At 37.8% G+C, this 18,236-nt stretch overlaps 1 protein-coding gene across 1 annotated transcript; it reads right to left on the bottom strand.

Annotated features, from left to right (window-relative positions):
- Positions 1 to 5,140: 5,140 nt before the first annotated feature.
- On the bottom strand, positions 5,141 to 17,589 carry mylkb (myosin light chain kinase b). The gene is made up of 17 exons (XM_060868635.1): positions 16,634 to 17,589; positions 15,782 to 15,898; positions 15,541 to 15,606; positions 14,217 to 14,267; positions 13,924 to 14,051; positions 13,179 to 13,335; positions 11,824 to 12,129; positions 11,665 to 11,706; positions 11,422 to 11,512; positions 11,125 to 11,328; positions 10,028 to 10,245; positions 9,662 to 9,785; positions 9,264 to 9,416; positions 8,942 to 9,065; positions 8,744 to 8,834; positions 8,500 to 8,634; positions 5,141 to 6,560 (listed from the first exon to the last, which is right to left on the bottom strand). The coding sequence occupies exons 1-17, from the start codon at positions 17,331 to 17,333 to the stop codon at positions 6,292 to 6,294; spliced, it is 2,976 nt and encodes a 991-aa protein (XP_060724618.1). The 5' UTR covers positions 17,334 to 17,589; the 3' UTR covers positions 5,141 to 6,291.
- Between the last annotated feature and the right edge of the window lie 647 nt (positions 17,590 to 18,236).

Raw genomic sequence — 18,236 nt, 5'->3', positions numbered from 1 at the left:
AGTGCTATTATCATGCTATAAGCGCAACTATCATTCCAATTTAAAAAAATTGCCGATAAAATGAATAATTTTGGAGGGAGAGGGTTTAAGTCTATAATTCACAAGTGTATGTGCATTATGTGCCACAGATCATGTGCGATTTACTGTCTTCACTTCCAATGGTAGTTGCTGCATCAAGTCACTCTATTTTTGCATAATGTTCAACATTGCTCAACTTTGTTGCGTCGCTGGACACGCCCACTTCTGGATGCCGACGGTTGCTGTTGCTCTTGTTGACAGAAGAAAATGAATGATTTCCAGTTGCTTTGTGTCTGTGAGTAGCTGTATGTGTGAACGTAGCCTAAGCCTCACACTCATTTTGAACAACCTTTAATCACACTAAGGACTGAATTAGTTTGTAAAAAAAAAAAATAGTAATGATTAGCACATAACCACACTCCACTGCTTTGGTCCTGCACTGTGGACCACACTAATTTGCATAAGGACACCAAAATTACCATAAGCGGTAAACAAGTTGCTTAAAAGAGACCAGTAGACTGTCTACTGGACTGAGATTCTGTGAGCCCCTAGATGATAATTAGACCAAGGGCCCTCAACACAACACATAATCAACATAATTGCTTAGAACACGACATAATTCTTTCTTTCAGAACGTAAGAGCTTTAAAGAATAGGAACTGCAAAGAAAAGAATTTGCTAATATATTTTTTAAACAATAACATTAAAAATCTGTAGATGTATGTTCTTAAAATGAGGAACATCATTGTTTACCTATAAAATGTCAAACCTAAAATATGGCAAAAAGAAATCATTCATTCGTGCATTTTCTGTACCATTTATCATACACAAGATCATGTGAAACGTGGAACTTTTACCCAGGAATTCATGGTAAAAGGCAGGGGACATTCACATACTCATTCACACATGTCAATTTAGAGATACCAAAACATCCAACAGAACAGCCACCTTTACTATGGAGAATATTGGAGTACCCAAAGGAAACCCCCAAAGAAACTTCCCAAAGTGGAGAAAATGACAGGGATCAAACCCCCACCCCAGAGGTGTGAGGCAAATGTTGTAACATTTCACTGTGCCCCCGATGAAAAACCAAAAGCATTAAATAAATATTATAGTTGACAATGTAAAAAACACAACACTGATTATAATATGAAAAGATAAGGGATGTATGCAAGTATTTCAGTCTTTCAAGACTCTAGATTTGGCTGCGGTTTCTTCAAATATCTTTGATTAGATTGGTTAGATTCACAAAAGTATTTGAAATAAAACATTTGACTTTTTATTGAAACTGAAAACAAAAGATTTATATGTTTAACAGTTTTGCATAGTCATTGTCAAAATCTGTGTTGCTGGATCTGATCTTAAAGTATCTTCTAATTACAGAAAGACTGTCACTTTTATCAGTATACAACTGAGAGGTTAAGGATTCATTTCAGGTATAGTAAGTTATTTTCCTTTTACAGGGCAATTCTACAGGAAGCATAAACAACAACAACAACAACAACAAAAAAAAAAAACAGAAAATTGCATGCAGACAAAAAAGAAAAATCACAAAAACCTTGAGTACTTACTCCTGCAAACTGTTAGCACTATATAAAATCACAATTCTCTTGAAAATGTTCACAGACTAATTGACTAGTTCTCCAGTCCAGTTATCACCCACAAATATCCATAAATGGTCAGTGTAAATTACTTCATACATTTTCCATTGTGGGGTGTCTAATTCAATGTAAACTGATGCAACGACACAAAGAAAAGTAAAAAAATAAGTGGAATTTTGGAGGTTTTTATGTTGGAGATTGCGGTTATGAAAACTATGTTAATTGGTGGTATAAGTAATGGTATCACCAACAAACACAAGTATATTACGTGGTAGAGTGTAGCTGCAGCAGTTAATAATGTTAAGGCCACAAACCTCAAGGTTGTAGAAATAATAAAGGCAAGTGGCTTGACATGAAAATCTATACAAAGGAGTGACTTTCTTCGCAGCGTTTAAGCGTACCCAATGGGGGGAGCTCACACTTTCACCCTAACCATTAGATGTAAGAATGGCTTTGATTACTGGGCAATTCCTCTTGTGTGGCTACACAAAAGGATTGAGACACTGATGTGGCTGATGAGCCATACACCGGAGACTAAGGCAAGTGGCTTAATTATTTAAAGATATGAGAACCACACAAACATTGTAGCCTACAATTGCTAAATGAACTTATCCAGTCACTGTTTTACATTCTTTGGTGTGAGACTTTCTGATTGTGCGTCCAATGGTATATTGGGTCCCACGCGTGCCTCGATTTTTTGGCCATGTGTTAAAATATACTATGTTACAAGACACAATTTTGACTCTTGACAAATGGAATAAATGAAAGATATTGTGTCAGGAATATGCAGTGATGTGAAAAGGACTTTTCTGTGTGATTATTTACATTTACATTTACATTTACAGCATTTGGCAGACGCCCTTATCCAGAGCAACGTACACAAGTGCTTAAATCACTAACATTGAATCATTAATGCTGGCTCACTAGGTTAACTACTTAAGATACCATGAGTTTAAAACATTTGTTCAAAGTTACAATGAAAAAGTGTCAAAGGTGTTTTTTTTTTTTTAAATGCAAAAGATAAGGAAAGAAGTGCTAGTTGAAGTGTTTCCTGAATAAGTAGGTCTTAATAAGTAGGTGATTATGTTGTTGGTTTGAGGAGATGTGCAGAGGTATCCACTCTATATACTGTACATTTTTTAGCATTTTTATAGCAGTTTCCCACCACACACATACAGACAATACCAACAAATTTTAAGGAGGATTGTGATGTGCTCTACACCTGAACACAACAGAAATGTCTCTTGATATGCTTTGTGGGTTAGGCAATGGAGTAAGAGCCATCGCCTGAGGCAATAGCCGTTACCATCTGCAGGACTGCTGCAGAGTTTCAGGTGTATGTGATATGCTAAGCATTGTGATATGTGTTTTGATAATGTATTAGTTAAGTCGTGTGCATAAATTATCCAAATAACTTACAGGTATAATTGTTTATTATAGGTACTGTATACATTCTTCTGAAAGGATTTTTCTATTTTGTTATTTTTCGCCTGAAATTGTTTTTGTTGCTATTTCACAATAGAAATAGGAAAATATGGTGTATGGGTATTTTTTCCACAATAAATTGCTATTTTAACAGGGGAATGTATACGTTTTGTATCCATTGTAATTCTTTCTGGAAAAATAGATTAACAGGAATCTAAGGGTCATAAAGACATTCTGATTTCACAACACTGGTCTTTGTAAACCTGATGGCCGACTTGTGCATATTGTAATTCGAAGATAATGGCTCCTGGAAATCTAAATTAGCCCATTAGCCAGTCATCATAGTTGCCAAAAAATCTTTCTCTAAAACATGTTCTCACTTTGTTTGTCAGATGGTGTGGTATTCTAACAACGCAACATTCTATAGCATATTTATAGTTACGTGAATATATGAAATTTTTCTCAGACCATTTTTTCAGCCTGTAACTACTCACAATTATTAACAGCCTATAATGAATTATTCGTTTGTTTCAGGGTGGAATGAGACAAATTATTTGAAGCAAAACATATTTAAAAATACATAAAAACAGGATAACTGAGTAGTCTACAGAAATAATCTCATGATTATGATCTCCTGATCCTGAAGCCTAGGTGCAGTTATAATGAAGCTCAATTTTAATTTCAAATAATTATAATATACATATAATATAAATATAATTTATATATAATATAAATAATTTCATAAGTGTTGTGCGCCTAGCTGTAATTCCATACTTATCCACAAGATGTCGCAGATGGGTCTAAAATTTTGCATGTAGATTTAAACTTTGTAGAAAACTTACACCAGGAACACAATTAACATCCTGTGATGATTTCTTTTAGATTAGATTAGTTTTTACACGTTTTTACAAGATTTAAATAAGTTAAATAAAGTGGTAATATTGAAGTATTTTACTTTACCTGACTTTTCTGCATTTATTGACGTTTTGGCACTTAGTGAAACAAACCAAGAGCACAAAAGACACACCACTTTGAAGCAAATTCATGAGCCTTTGTAAAAAAAACAAATCCTAAGTATTTCAAAAAGAAATTTTTACAGGGATTCTAACAAGGATTTCTAGCATATATCGTCTATCATATATTTCTATCACATATTCCCAGCAGGAATTGTCTTGTCAGGGCAGGAAATAAATATACTGTAAAACCACATGTACAAAGATTTTTGTACATAATTAGGAGAGATACTCAATAGCATTCTCTGCCCACCTACAAAATACCTGCAGTTAAAAAAAGGTAAAGTAATAAGATTTGCTGGATCAAGTGTTGTTTCAAAAGATGCAAAATATTGAGGATTCGTTCTTCGGTCTTTATTTTGAAGCTCTAAATGTTACTGAAAAAAATTGTCTTGGATGTTTCTACTGCTTAATTTCAACAAAGAAAATCATCCATTTACAGCAAGTGAGTAACACATCTTGAAAGGATATCAATTTTGATTGAATGATTGAATGAAGGCCCTTTGATGCCTGAAGAAACCTCAAACAAAAGGAAGCTATAGAAGAAAAACTATTTCAGATATTTGAAACTATTCCTTTGACCCTGTCTAGAGTAATTCAATTAAAATCCATCAGTTCTTATAATTCTTATATAAATCCTATATAAATATAAATAGAAGTCCAAGAAATCTTTGATACATGGATTGGTTGGACAGCTGTATGGACAAGCTGTATGGACAAGACAAAAAAACATAAAACCAAACATTAGAATATCTACTCTTCCCTACTAAGATATTACTGCAGTAAGCCTTCTGGATTGGTTATAATATAAATAACAATTGTAAAAAATGATTATAAATAAGGAAATAAACTTAAATCTTAGTGACATTTTAATAATGCAAATTTATATTTGCCTTAAGTGTTGTTTGAGAATGCATGGCTTAGGGAAGCTTAGTGAAAAGCCTGCTTTTTAATTATTTTATATGTATTGTCACACTTTAATCTGTGCGTTCATGGCCACTATTTATCTCCCAAATAATATTTCTATGAAAATCGATGTTACTTTTTCAAAATTGCACAGAAACTAAGTGAAAGACACACGCACTACGAGAGGGAAACACTTTTATTTATTTGGCCACTCCAATTTGGATGCAAACCAATGACACTGATCACAGCAACACATTTATAAGTAAATAATTGTTGACCCACCTTATGATTGTATCTTTGCTTCTGAATGTTCTTTTGTGTGATATCAATTTTACTCACTCACTATTTCTGTCAAATTATGTGAAACCCTCCATAGCTAGGTTTAGGTCCTATTATAATAGTTTTAACTAATTTATTCTCTGAGATGACTCAGAAACCCACAGCATGGTGACAATCGTCTGTACAAAGACATAAATAAAGAATGAGGGCTTCAGTGGGACCTTCTAAATCACGTTCACCTCAATAAGCAAAGATGCTTTGTCATGCAAGTTGACTAAAATAATAGCGAGAAGCGTTAGAACCGATAAAGAACAGGCAAACTTCCTAAAGTTTGGCAGAAAGATTTAAAGAGTTTCAGAGCACAGTGATCATTTGTTAAATAGACTAAAAATGCCAAATCAACCCAAGTAAAAAATGTTGCTATTGCTGATGTCTTCAGTTTCAAACATGAGTCAGATTGTCTGATTATAAATAATGTTTATACAGACAGGTCTTTATAATTGTTTCAGTATCAGTTGTCTAGAATACAAATATCTAGAGTGTTTAAACACATTAAATGTCTTTTTTCACCACTTGACTGTGCTAGAGTGTAAGCAGAACCGTGAAACATGCACCAAAAAAAAAAAAATACACTGGGAAAGCCAAAGTAACGTGACCCGTCTTCTAAAATAAGTGCTGCTGCTCTGGAGAATCAACAATAAGAGTGGATTAAAAGTCCAAATGTAGGCACCGAAAAGGTTTGTTCAGCAAGGCATGCAGTTCTGACACTTGTCCATTTTTGGCCAAACAGATCTCTGCGGCTGACGATTCTCCAAAACCAAGCACAGGATTGGAATGTCTTTGATCTACTCATATATTTTCCATTGCTCTTTAAAGACAAGTGCATGAAGGTTTGCATGGGTGTAAGACTTGACATTGTGTGTTCACAACCAAAGCAGCAGAGAAATGAATGTAAGCTTTAAGAGATGCAAAGCTCCCACATTATCCCAAACATCCACCCAGTCTTCAATTCATCTCTTCTTGTCAGCATTCCCTCATCCACCGTGTTCCTCACTCCTCTTCTTCTTCCTCCTCCTCTTCTTCCTCTTCCTCATTATCTCCTTCTTCCTCCTGCATGAACTCCACCATCAGTTCGGCCGTGCAGCTGGCTTCTCCGAGGCTGTTCACCGCTTTGCAGGTGTATTTTGCGTCGTCATCAGGACACACCTCAGATATTACCAGGCTGCAGTGGCCGTCCTCTTCGTAGTCAATCTGGAAATGACGTGTCTCCTTGATAGGCTGGTCGTCTTTGTACCATACTACCTCAGGATCTGGGTAGCCTGAAGGAAATGCACACAGCACTTTCTTTTTAACATTTTCTTTTATCTCATGTTTTTTTATTTGGTCAGGAAATACACACACACACACACACACACACACACACACACACACACACACACACACACACACACACACACACACACACACACACACATATATATATATATATATATATATATATATATATATATATATATATATATATAAAGATAATAAGAATAAAAATAAATAATGACATAAATAAAGATAAATAAATGAATGAATACATTTCAAGTTAAAATAATAAATATGTATTTAATTAAAATAGAATTTAATATTTTTTTTATATTATCTTTATATTTAAACTAGTATATATCTATAACATCTATCCCTAATGAACAAGCCGGAGAAACCTTGAGAGGAACCAGGCGCAGAACGAAACAAGCGACATTTGGGTGACACTGGACAGTAAATAATGTCAATATAAATAATGTCATAGGACAAGATAAAGAAAAAAAAAGCCTTGTTTTTCTCGTTGCTGTGATAACTTTATCTTAGCTTTATCTTAAAGAAGTACTTTGTAGGTAAAACTATTGTAGTCATTTCAGTACAAATAAGACAAACTTTGTCAATACATTGACTGGACTTACAGTATTTAAAACTTCTGTAAGTTGCTCTAGATAAGAGAATGTGTTAATTAATGTCAAAATAAAATGTAAATGTGATAAGCCACAACTAGCTCCCTGAGCAAGACCTTCAACATCTTATTTGTATCCTATCTCAGCTGAAAAATATAAACAGTATAATCAGATACTCATTATCTCAATTAGAATGACTAGAAATAAACTTATTATATTTTTTTATTATACTTTTGTATTTCATATTTCTATAAAATATTCCGGCTTGTTTTTTTCTGTAAAGATTCCCTGAAGATTTCTGTGCTATGAAACATTTTTTTTTTATAGCAGTCGAGCATATGACATTTCTGAATTACTCATTAATTACTTTACCTTTGAGTTCAAAACTAAAACCATCCTATAAACAGAATAGAAGAATAAATAATATCCTACTTATTTTTCTTAGATATCAGCCTCAGAGTGGAACTGTTTGGAGTGAAAAATAAATGACTAGGTCTAAATAAATCATTAAATAAGAGTGATTGAATGAAGTTTGGGGGGGCACAGTGGCTTAGTGGTTAGCACGTTCGCCTCACACCTCCAGGGTCGGGGTTCGATTCCCGCCTCCACCTTGTGTGTGTGGAGTTTGCATGTTCTCCCCGTGCCTCGGGGGTTTCCTCCGGGTACTCTGGTTTCCTCCCCCTGGTCCAAAGACATGCATGGTAGGTTGATTGGCATCTCTGGAAAATTGTCCCTAGTGTGTGATTGTGTGAGTGAATGAGAGAGTGTGTGTGTGTGTGTGTGTGTGTGCCCTGCGATGGGTTGGCGCTCCATCCAGGGTGTATCCTGCCTTGATGCCTGATGACGCCTGAGATAGGCACAGGCTCCCCATGACCCGAGGTAGTTCGGATAAGCGGTAGAAGATGAATGAATGAATGAATGAAGTTTGTTTGCCATTACTATTAAGGTCCCAGTCCACTGAAACTTAATTTTATGTTGAAATCTAACAATTAAATGACTTAAATTAAAGTTTAATCCAAATTTTTTATTTACTAATGCTTAAGAAAAAGACCCTTGATCTGGCAACTCATTCAAGTGCAAACCTTTACAAAGAAACCTTAAATGAAACGAGATATTATTACATGTGAGTGGATTTTTAAATTATAAAATTTCAACTTAAAGTAAATTCTGAAAAGTGTTAAGAGTAAATCAATAGATTTAAGATGATTTTAAGGGCTACATGGCACCTCAACTCTGAAATCAGCCATGTAAGTAATTAAACAGAAACAATTCCTAGTAAACTCAGATCTTTGGAGAATATTATTGGCTGAGTTTTAATTACCCTCGATCTTGCAGTCGAAGCGGGCGGCGCTACCTTCCACCACCTCCACATCCTGGAAGACGAGGGAGAAGCTGGGAGGAACAGGGGTATGGCTTTCTTCTTCTGTAGTCTCTAGCAATGGTGCAGGTGGCGCTTCTGATAGCACACACACACACATATAGTAACATGCTCCCGGTTATTGGCTTGATATTTTCACTCATAGTTCTTAGACAGTTTAAACCCTGGAGGATTTGTTAGCTATTACCTTCAGTTGGTGAGTTTTTCTTTAGCCCGATTCCTCCTAACATTCCCATGGAGCTGAATCTAGAGATGGCTCGCACTGCATTTCCTGTTTTCTGTAGAACAGAGGTACAACTGTGTGTATTACTTGAGCACAAGCCAAACAAAACACACTATCTCTGTGTCAAGACAAAAGCAGCATGAGAGAACTGAGACTCCTAACCTGCCATCGGCGTCTCAGGATATACTTCTTCATGCGTTCTTTGGAGAGCTGTTTGGCTTCCATGTTCTTGGTGTCTTGTTTTAGCCATTGGTGTTCCAGACACTGTGCACAGGTCAATCTGGCCCTGCAGGATAAAAGCTAGTTTGATCAGCCTGCTTTTATATTCTGCACTCTCTTGTAACAAATGCAAAAAGCGATTTTTGTTAAAATACTCAGACAGCATATACTGTAGTATGTCAGCATTATGAAACCAGATGATTAAAAGAATTCTGTGCCAGGATTACAGCATGTTTAAGTCAAGAGCTTAGCTTTTTGACTTTACTTCATATTTTTTTTCAGTAGGTTGCTGATGAAGTCCTTGGCCTGCTCGGAGATCTCATCAAAAGCCTCATCCTCAAAGTCCCACGTCGCTGAGGTAACATTTGCAAGTGTTTCATTATCGTTGTCCCCCATGAACGGAGAGAGCCCACTCAGGCTAAGGATAAAATAAAGAAAGAGAGGGATGAGTCCATGTAGAAGTTTTAGAACTTTCAATATCTTCACCGTACACCTAATACTTAGTGAGCAGAAATATTGGAACAAACAAAAAGCAATCTACTAGATGGCCGAATGTCTAGTAGATTGGAATCGTTGCCACTTAACCCCTTTCAGTACACAGCTTACAGCTTCTTTATAGTATATAAACATAGTTCCAAAGACATAAAAAGGTGTATCACGTACAGGATGTAGCAGATCACCCCGATGCTCCACATATCTGTTGCATAGCCAATTTCTTCATAGTTAATAACCTCAGGGGCTACAAACTCAGGGGTTCCAAAAAGAACCTTCAGGGAACCAGAGTCCACTGTGGAGAGAAAACCATCGTAATCAGTTCATCTCGAATGACAAGTGAGAAAAAAGTTAATTATCATACATTGCAGATGTTTAACAATTTATTCCTATGCTATCCTATGCTAAATATGCTATTCACATATTCTGAGCCTGACTGAAGCATTTAAATAGCAATCCCATTAATCTAATTCCACACTATATCTGTTTATTATCAGAGATGTCACATTTGCACTGAGTTAGAAAGCAGACGAATACCTAGCCTTCGTGCGAGGCCGAAGTCGATGAGTTTTATCTTGCTGCCCGTCTTGTTGACGCACATGATGTTCTCTGGCTTGAGATCCAGGTGCACAATGTCCTGTTTGTGGATGAACTGAACACCATCAATAATCTGGAGCATATACTTAATGACCTCACGTTCGGACAGCTCAAAATCTTCATCGACGATTCGCTCAAACAGCTCGCCACCGGAGATCCTGCAATCGACAGGGACAAGAGAGGTATTATCAACCAGAGAACACCAATAGCATCAGAGAAAGTGGAAGACACTCCACAGGACCTAATCAGCATTAATGCATTTTATTGGCATGTTCCATTAAACAAGCAAGACTTATTTCTGCTTATGGTACGGTAACAAATCCCACACTTAAACCCAGATTCAAATCTGGGCCTTTTTTCCATCATGGATGCCAAGCTAAGGCTGTGGATATTGTGCTTTTACTCCTCCCTCACTCAGTCACGTTAACACTATATAAGGACAAGTGACAAGCACTTCTCCAATCACACACTACTGTCTCTGCTGCTCTCTCCATAAAAAGTGTTGGGGAGAGAGAGAAAAAGCCTATCAAACATGCTAGTGATTTCAGAAGTGCCTGAGATGAGAACACTATGAAAGCCAGGAGTGACTCTTGACCCCAGTTTGTAGTGAGTCAGAACAGCAATAATACCGGCAGAGCAATTTCAAAAATTAAGTCTAAAGTCTATAACACTTAAGAGTAATCATATAAGATGAGGAGCCTTGGGCATAAAGTATCTCAGGGGACTTTTTTAAGGGACTGAATTTTAGGGAATACCATGACAGGGATGCCAACCCTTTGCAGAGTACACACACACACACACACACACACACACACACAAACACACACTGGGCAATTTAGAGATGCCAGTCAGTCTACAACATGTATCTTTAGACTCAGGGGCAAAAATAAGAGTAGCCAGAGTACCCACCCCTTTTCAATATGTCTTACAATAAAAACACACACTCATATATTAAGCTTTGTTATTTATAAATCTTAAACTTTCTACAACCCAACATACTTGAGAACCCATGTTTTACAGTGTACTGGTGTACTTACATTTCCAAAACCATCACAATGTCTGATTTGCCCTCGAAGGCATCCACACACTGCACAAGTTTAGGATGGTGGAGGCTGTTCATGATGCTGATCTCCTGTCGCACGTTCTCCTTCTCTTTCTGCGAGAAGGCTTTGATGAACTTCCCAGCCCAAACCTTTTTGCTCGACTTCTCCACCAGTTTGAAGACCTGACCAAATTTGCCACTGGTAGAGATGAGGAAGAGAGATGATGTTGATAGTGCAGAGATTATATGATTAGAGAAACTTTTTTTTTGGAGGTGTGCAATAATGTCTTACGTGCCCAAGCGATCCTCAACGTCATAGAAATCTTTAACAGTGTTGTCTTTCTTTATGAGCACATCCCTGTACTCAGGCTCTTTATCTGAATCTGAACACACACAAAGAGAGAGAGAGAGAGAGAGAGTTTAATTAATTAATAAATTCAAGTGTTAAGCAAATTCATGGGTAGGAAGTATATATGTAAGGAGAGACACGTTTACTGAAAATAAATTGAAGGGCTGCCAAGACTGGATTACACACCATCATCAGAAGCTGCAGCCTCTGCTTCTTCTTCTTTTTTTTCTATAAAAAAAATTTACTTTAGCACAAATTCAATTTCCCCTTGTTATGAATTTGCCTTTCAACACTAATAATTAATTAAATACTTAATTAAACATATTAGCAGTCTCTCCCTCTCACCTGGCACCTCTGGTTCTCCCACACTGACGAGTTCCGACTCAGCGCTGGGTTCACCAATGCCATACATGTTAACTGCACGCACACGGAATTTGTACTGACGGTCAGGGAGCAGCTGCTGGACATGGTAAGAGGTGCTGTTGCAGGAAGTAAGGTCACTCCATGCGTTGTCCACGGAGTTCCAGATCTCCAAGTTGTACGACTTGACAATACTGCCACCATCATATGTGGGTCCATACCAGGAGAGGGTGAGCGAGGAATGGCGGATGTCTGATGCAGCCGGGACGCCAGCTGGTGGATCAGGCTTGTCTATCACAGAGGTTATAAACATGTTTATGAGGTTGTGAAGGAGATATGACTTTCAACAAGCATTTCATACAAAATTTATAGTGAATTTTGTGTTTCTTGGGAGAACATCCACCATGATATCCATGGTATAGACCATGTGGCTAAAGCAAGTTACCTAAGTTACCTATCTATCTATCTATCTATCTATCTATCTATCTATCTATCTATCTATCTGTCTGTCTGTCTGTCTGTCTGTCTGTCTGTCTGTCTGTCTGTCTGTCTGTCTGTCATATTCATGAAAGTCACTTTAATTCTTGTTTCCTACACATACCCTTACTTATTTGTCTTATCTCAAATACTGTTAGAGGTGTACTATTTCATTATGAATTTGCTTTGCTGACCTCTGCTAATAGTGCCCCAGGCAATGTTAGCAAAAAACATTCTTCCATTTGTGTTACCATGGGAAAAAGAATCATACAAATTATGGATTTTGCGTGGGATGTAATGTTTAGTGCGTAATTGGTGCGTCATCATACTCACAAGTTATTTCTGTTACATAGACCAAATTACAGGAATCTAAAACTGTATCAAGTTTAAAAGGCTGTTTGTCTTACTCTAGATTCAGTGACAAGTAAGAGACAATTCTTAATAATGACCAATTATGTTCTTAACATACAATGTAAGAGCAACACATTTATAACAGGTTTCTAAATGCTGTTCTTTCAACATTATTGACTTGCATTATTCTGATCCGGGTCACAGTGGACCCAAAACAGAGGACCCAAAATCTTGAGAACACCGGGTGTGAAGTCGGAATACAACCTGAATGGGATGCACCATCTCTTCTTATTGGCTTGTTTTTAAGAGGAGATTCTGGAGACCCTGGATGAATACCTACACAATAGCATCAATATCCCTAGCTGATATATGGTAGATTTACTACAAAGTATGATTCAGATTATTTTCCAATTCCGTTTATTTTAGTTTACAGTCTGTAGGACATAGAGAATCTCATTCAGCTCCTCAGCTCTCTGTCCTCCTTCAGCCTCACACACAGCTGAGTGTCATACCTACGACAGTAAGGTTGAGCGAGGCTTGCTTGGTGCCGTATTTGTTCTGCAGCTCCAGCGTGTAGCAGCCACAGTGGTCCTGGTCGCTCGCTGCAATTGTCAACTGACTTCTGTTCTCAGAGGTCTCTATAGTGATGCCTCCACTTCCAGTCTGTATCTAGAGTGATAGAAAGTGGCCAGACTCAAGAGATGAAACAACAGTGTATTAGTATTTTCAAACTGCTATTGTGTGCAACTATTAATCATGCAAAAATCTGTAGGAAGTTACTACAGTGAGCGATGATCCACTGTAACTGGATATACCTAAATACTTGTTAGGAAATGGCAAATTGTTAAATCTTTTTTGTTAGATCAGGACTGCTAGATAAAAAGGGCCAATTCTTGTAATAGTGGAAATGTCTCAGTATCGAACCCACAGCACTCATTTTCATATTTATCTTCGTCTCTCCTTTAAGCAGAAGAAGTCTATAAATGTCACATATACAGTACATTACAACACTGTAAGATTCTTGTTGACTTGTTCATGATGTGGCTCACATAGACAGTCCTGATACAGTACACCTGGAGCAAAGTGGGTTAAGGGCCTTGCTCAAGGGCCCAGCAGTGGAAGTTTGGTGGTGCTGGGGCTCGAACCCCTGACCAGCAGATCAGTTACCCAGAACCGTAACCATTTAACCACCACAACTTAAAATTGGCCCTTTTCATGCTCATTCTTTTCTCCTTAACTTTATCTACTTCTTCTCACCGGCTTTTTGAACTTCAGCCAGTTGCAGGTAATGGGTGTTGTGCCTCCAAAGTTACACAGTAGCTCTACTTTCTCTCCTGCTCTGATCTTGAGATCCCCAGGGAACTGAACAACCTGGGGAGGAGAACCTGCACAGGTGGGGAGGAATGGGGCACTGCATTAAATTCAACCCAACCTTATCTGAGCATGCTTTGTTTATACACGTCCACTTTACGGGTCTGAATCTGGTATATCGTAATGTGCTACTTTATATTTTGCATGTGTCTCATTCCGTGAAATGTGTTGGATTTTACCTTGTTTGGTGGGAGACTTCGGTGCTGGTTTCTTCTTTATCCTAGCTTCATCTGGATAATAGACACAATGTAAAGTCAGGCAGACTAAGTGCTACAAATGATCACTTTGGTTTATTTAAATATGCGAGTATCATCTCGCAACATGCAGCCAGTCAATTGGTTTAAAGGCAAGAGGAAAAAAAAATCATCCATCAAGCAGACATCAACAGAAAATATCACATAGAAACATCCTTTAGAAAGGGGTCCTCTGCTTCTAAACAGGGTGCACTAATGGAAAACTCTTGCCATTCTGGAGGTCATATTGGAGCATGTATACTTGTTCTGTATATGTACTAGTCAGCATTTATTCTTGAGTGCTTGGGAGAGTGTGCGGGAGTTCCGCAGAAGGCTTGCCTCAACCGCTTAGCATCCCACAGAGAAGGCTTGCCTTAAGTATACTGCCTGCTGGAATTCTCCTTTTATGGGAATGCTAAAAATAGGGGCCCCTGGATCCAGGAAATGGGGCTGGCTCTCCCCAATATTTATTCTAGCTTTGATAGCCATCAAGAAACAATGCAACATATAAACCTCACTAATGCTTAGGCGCAGTGTGAAGACATAGACAGAGGAAGCATTTAAAGGGGCCATGAGCACAACAGAAAATTGCTCTAAACCATTTTAGGAATTTTTTTTCTGCTTGCATCGTATGCTTCTTTTTTTGTTTAAAGCATTCCTCACATTCCCCTATTATCATTTTAAATATAATCCATTTACTGTGTTGTGACAGGCACTACTTGCTGTGCTCGTGAAATCCTAGATGCTTCGAAGGCTTGTAAACTATATAACTGATGGGCAAACTTTCCAATCAAATTTGCTTCTTATATTTCTAAAGTGAGATTCCCCTTGTGGTTATTATCACGTTTATATTGATCTAAGACCAGCACTGATTTAACTGTTATTAATCATTATTATTAGATCAGGACTGTGTGGGAAGAAGAAGTTGGATAAATGTAGCCTGACTTTGTTTCTATTAACCTTACATTTACGAACACTCGATACAGACAAATTCCTTCTTCCAATGCCTTCTATGTACGAAGAATCAAATAGAATATGCATTAAAATTCATTTTTTTTATATTTATGTTTCTTCTGCTTCATGAGAATTCCCAAAATGGAGGAGCATCAAGTGTACTATATAGTGTAATTTCTTGATCTGTGACCATAAAGCTTCGTATGGTCATGGTCATATCCCATGTTTGGATTCTGTCATGAAAGCTGTCATAACTGAAAACTCTCACACTGACAAATTAGACACACCAATAAAAACAACAGTGTTTTTGACCTACTCTCTGTTGTAGGTAATGAAGATGAGCTTTTCTTGTTTTTCTTTTCTGCTGATGGATCTGAAGGATCTATAAAAAGACATACAATCAATGAAAGTTAATATATCTGACAGGGATGGTGCAGCAGCTGTAAAATTAATGGCACTAATTTATACACAATCAGACTAAATGCTTGTTAATTGGCTAATTTGATCAAAAATAAAAGCAAATAAGAAAAAAGCAGGAATATTTTTAAGACACTGACCATCCACATGTACCATGCAAGAGCATTCGGCCTTTCCTTCTGCATTTTCCACTTTGCACAAATAGCGTCCCTCATCCTCAGGAAGCGCTTTGTCTATGGTAAGTGAACACTTGCCCCCTAATGTAAAAACAAAATAAATCAAAACATTTTTAATTTAATTTGCTAATCTGCTGAGTAAATTAATCATTATTAAGAACATTTTTCTGGTGAGTTGGATTGAAGAATTCTGCCAAATATGAGTTTTCTGGACTTTATCTTAACTGGCAATAGTAGATGTCTACTGGCATCTTCCTGCAAAGTTGATGCTTTTTCAGACAAAACAGAATACAATAACAGACATAATATTTATACATAGAGTTGAGTAAAAACAAAGGTCTATCCTAGCTACTGGATAAAGCAACAATGCAGGATATCTCTAATCTTTTGGCATCCCCAAACTTGGGGAATCCTGCACTGCTATTTCTGAACTTTCTAATTGTGCCAGAGTGGCTAAGAACATTAGCCGCTTTGTGTTTGTACAGACGGTCAGTCGTTTTTTGAGCCTCCGTATCAGGTGTCTCAATAGGAATGAGCTAAAGGAGCTGAAATAGCAGCACTAACTTGGAGTCACCCATGTGAATCACAATCCCTGAATTATGAGTCCAGTGATCCACAGCCTGTTAGGAGTGTCTGAAAACACAGTTGAAGCTTCACCAGGCTTTTCTAGCTTTATTCACAAACTCATCAGATCAGCACCATAAAGCCAGAAGAACTTGTTTGTCTCCTGACGTGCCCCATAACCAATTCTTTTAAATTACACACATGCTATATAATTAAGTACAATTGAATCAAATATGCAAGGTTGATTCATACCTTCATTGGATAAGATAATAAACTTTGATGGCTTCACAACCTTCCCATCAAGTGTCCAGGTGATGACAGCCTGAGGGTCATAGCTTACTGTGCACTCTAACCTCAGCCTCTCTCCATCGAGTACAGTCAAATCACTCAGAGACTGCATGAACACAGGTGCTTTTTTCATGCCCTTCTTCTTCTCATCCTCTGCATCCACAGAATTGGCCATGCTCTTCTTTTCTAAACTCTCGTTCACATCGTTACTTTTCTTCTGACTGATGCCCTCATTTTTGTTCTTTGGTTCAACTATCGCACCATCGGTTTTCTTTTCTGTGCATGGAATAATCTCCTTTTTTGTGGTTTCTGCATCGTTCTTTTTGTCCGTCTCTGCGTTTTTTACTAAATTGTTCTTTTTGTTTATATCTGTTGCTGCATTCACACCGTTGATGCTTGTTTGTTTGTCCTTTGTGATTTCTGGGGTAGGAGCCGTGTCTTTTTCAATAGGCTTCTCTGATTCTACGTTCTTCTTCTTGTTGAGGACGGACCTGAAGTCTGCAGGTGCATTGCTGTTATCTGGCTCTGGTGGAGGTGGTTTTAGTGAGCCTGCATCTTTCTTCCCCAACACTGACCTAAAGTCTACTTTGGCTGGGGAGTTTGTCTTGATTTCTGACCCAAGCTTAGGCCCCGAACGGGGCTTAAGGGCTGCCCTGAAGTCCATCTGTCCTTCTTAGCCACTATTCTTTGAAGCAAGTATCTTCTGGAACGTCTTTTCCTTCTTTCTAGAGCTAGGAGAGCCAGGAATGTCCACTTAAGTATCCTCTTTTGCAGTGGGATCTGGGGAGATCCTGGTTATTAAAGAACTGTGTGGAGGTCGTAATCCGTCCGTGGCTTCCTGCTGTTCTGTTTGAGCCACTGCTGGCTCAGATGTCCTGGAACAGAGTGAGGGAGGAGAGAGAGGACAAAAAGGGAGAGATGGACATTGAGCAAGGGGGATATTCAGTGGGAGGGGTGCAGGAGTGGGGAAAATAAATTGTTTGAAAGCTTAGTCTCCATTCTATAATAGGTTTATTGGAGATGGGGACATTTTTTTGTCTGCATGGCATCAATGGGGACCTCTGTATCCATATTAGGAAATCACTTCCAGTGTATCAGAACCCACACAGCAAGGCAGCAATGGGAGATAAACACCAAAGAAGAGCATAAGCTACTTACTCAGGATCTGTATCTCCGAGATGATGGGAAGCGATGTGGGTCAGAAATAAAGTTTCATTGTCTGACCAAATATCAGAGATGAACTTGAATATGAGTTTTTAAAGGTGGAGCCTGAGAAACATCTGAGGCACAAGAAGAAAGAGTCGATGATGTTTACGAGAGAGATGAGAATCAACAAAATCTTTCAGTACTGAGATATAAACACTGATATGGACATTGTTGTGCAAGCTTGAGCACTGGGAAAACAGCAAAAATAAAATGTTGAAAAATGGAAACACACAGTTAAAAATGGAGACAGACTTTTGAGACGTAGATTTACTGAAACAACATCCCATTGGCACTGAAGAGAAAGAGAGAGATAAGGAAGATGGAATGATTTGATTCCCTGTTCTCTCTAAACTTGGAAAGG

This window comes from Tachysurus vachellii, chromosome 4 (genome assembly GCF_030014155.1).
Source record: "Tachysurus vachellii isolate PV-2020 chromosome 4, HZAU_Pvac_v1, whole genome shotgun sequence".
Taxonomy (NCBI): Eukaryota; Metazoa; Chordata; class Actinopteri; order Siluriformes; family Bagridae; genus Tachysurus; species Tachysurus vachellii.
The sequence above is the reverse complement of the archived record's forward strand: the minus strand, read 5'-3'. Positions and strand labels throughout refer to the sequence as shown.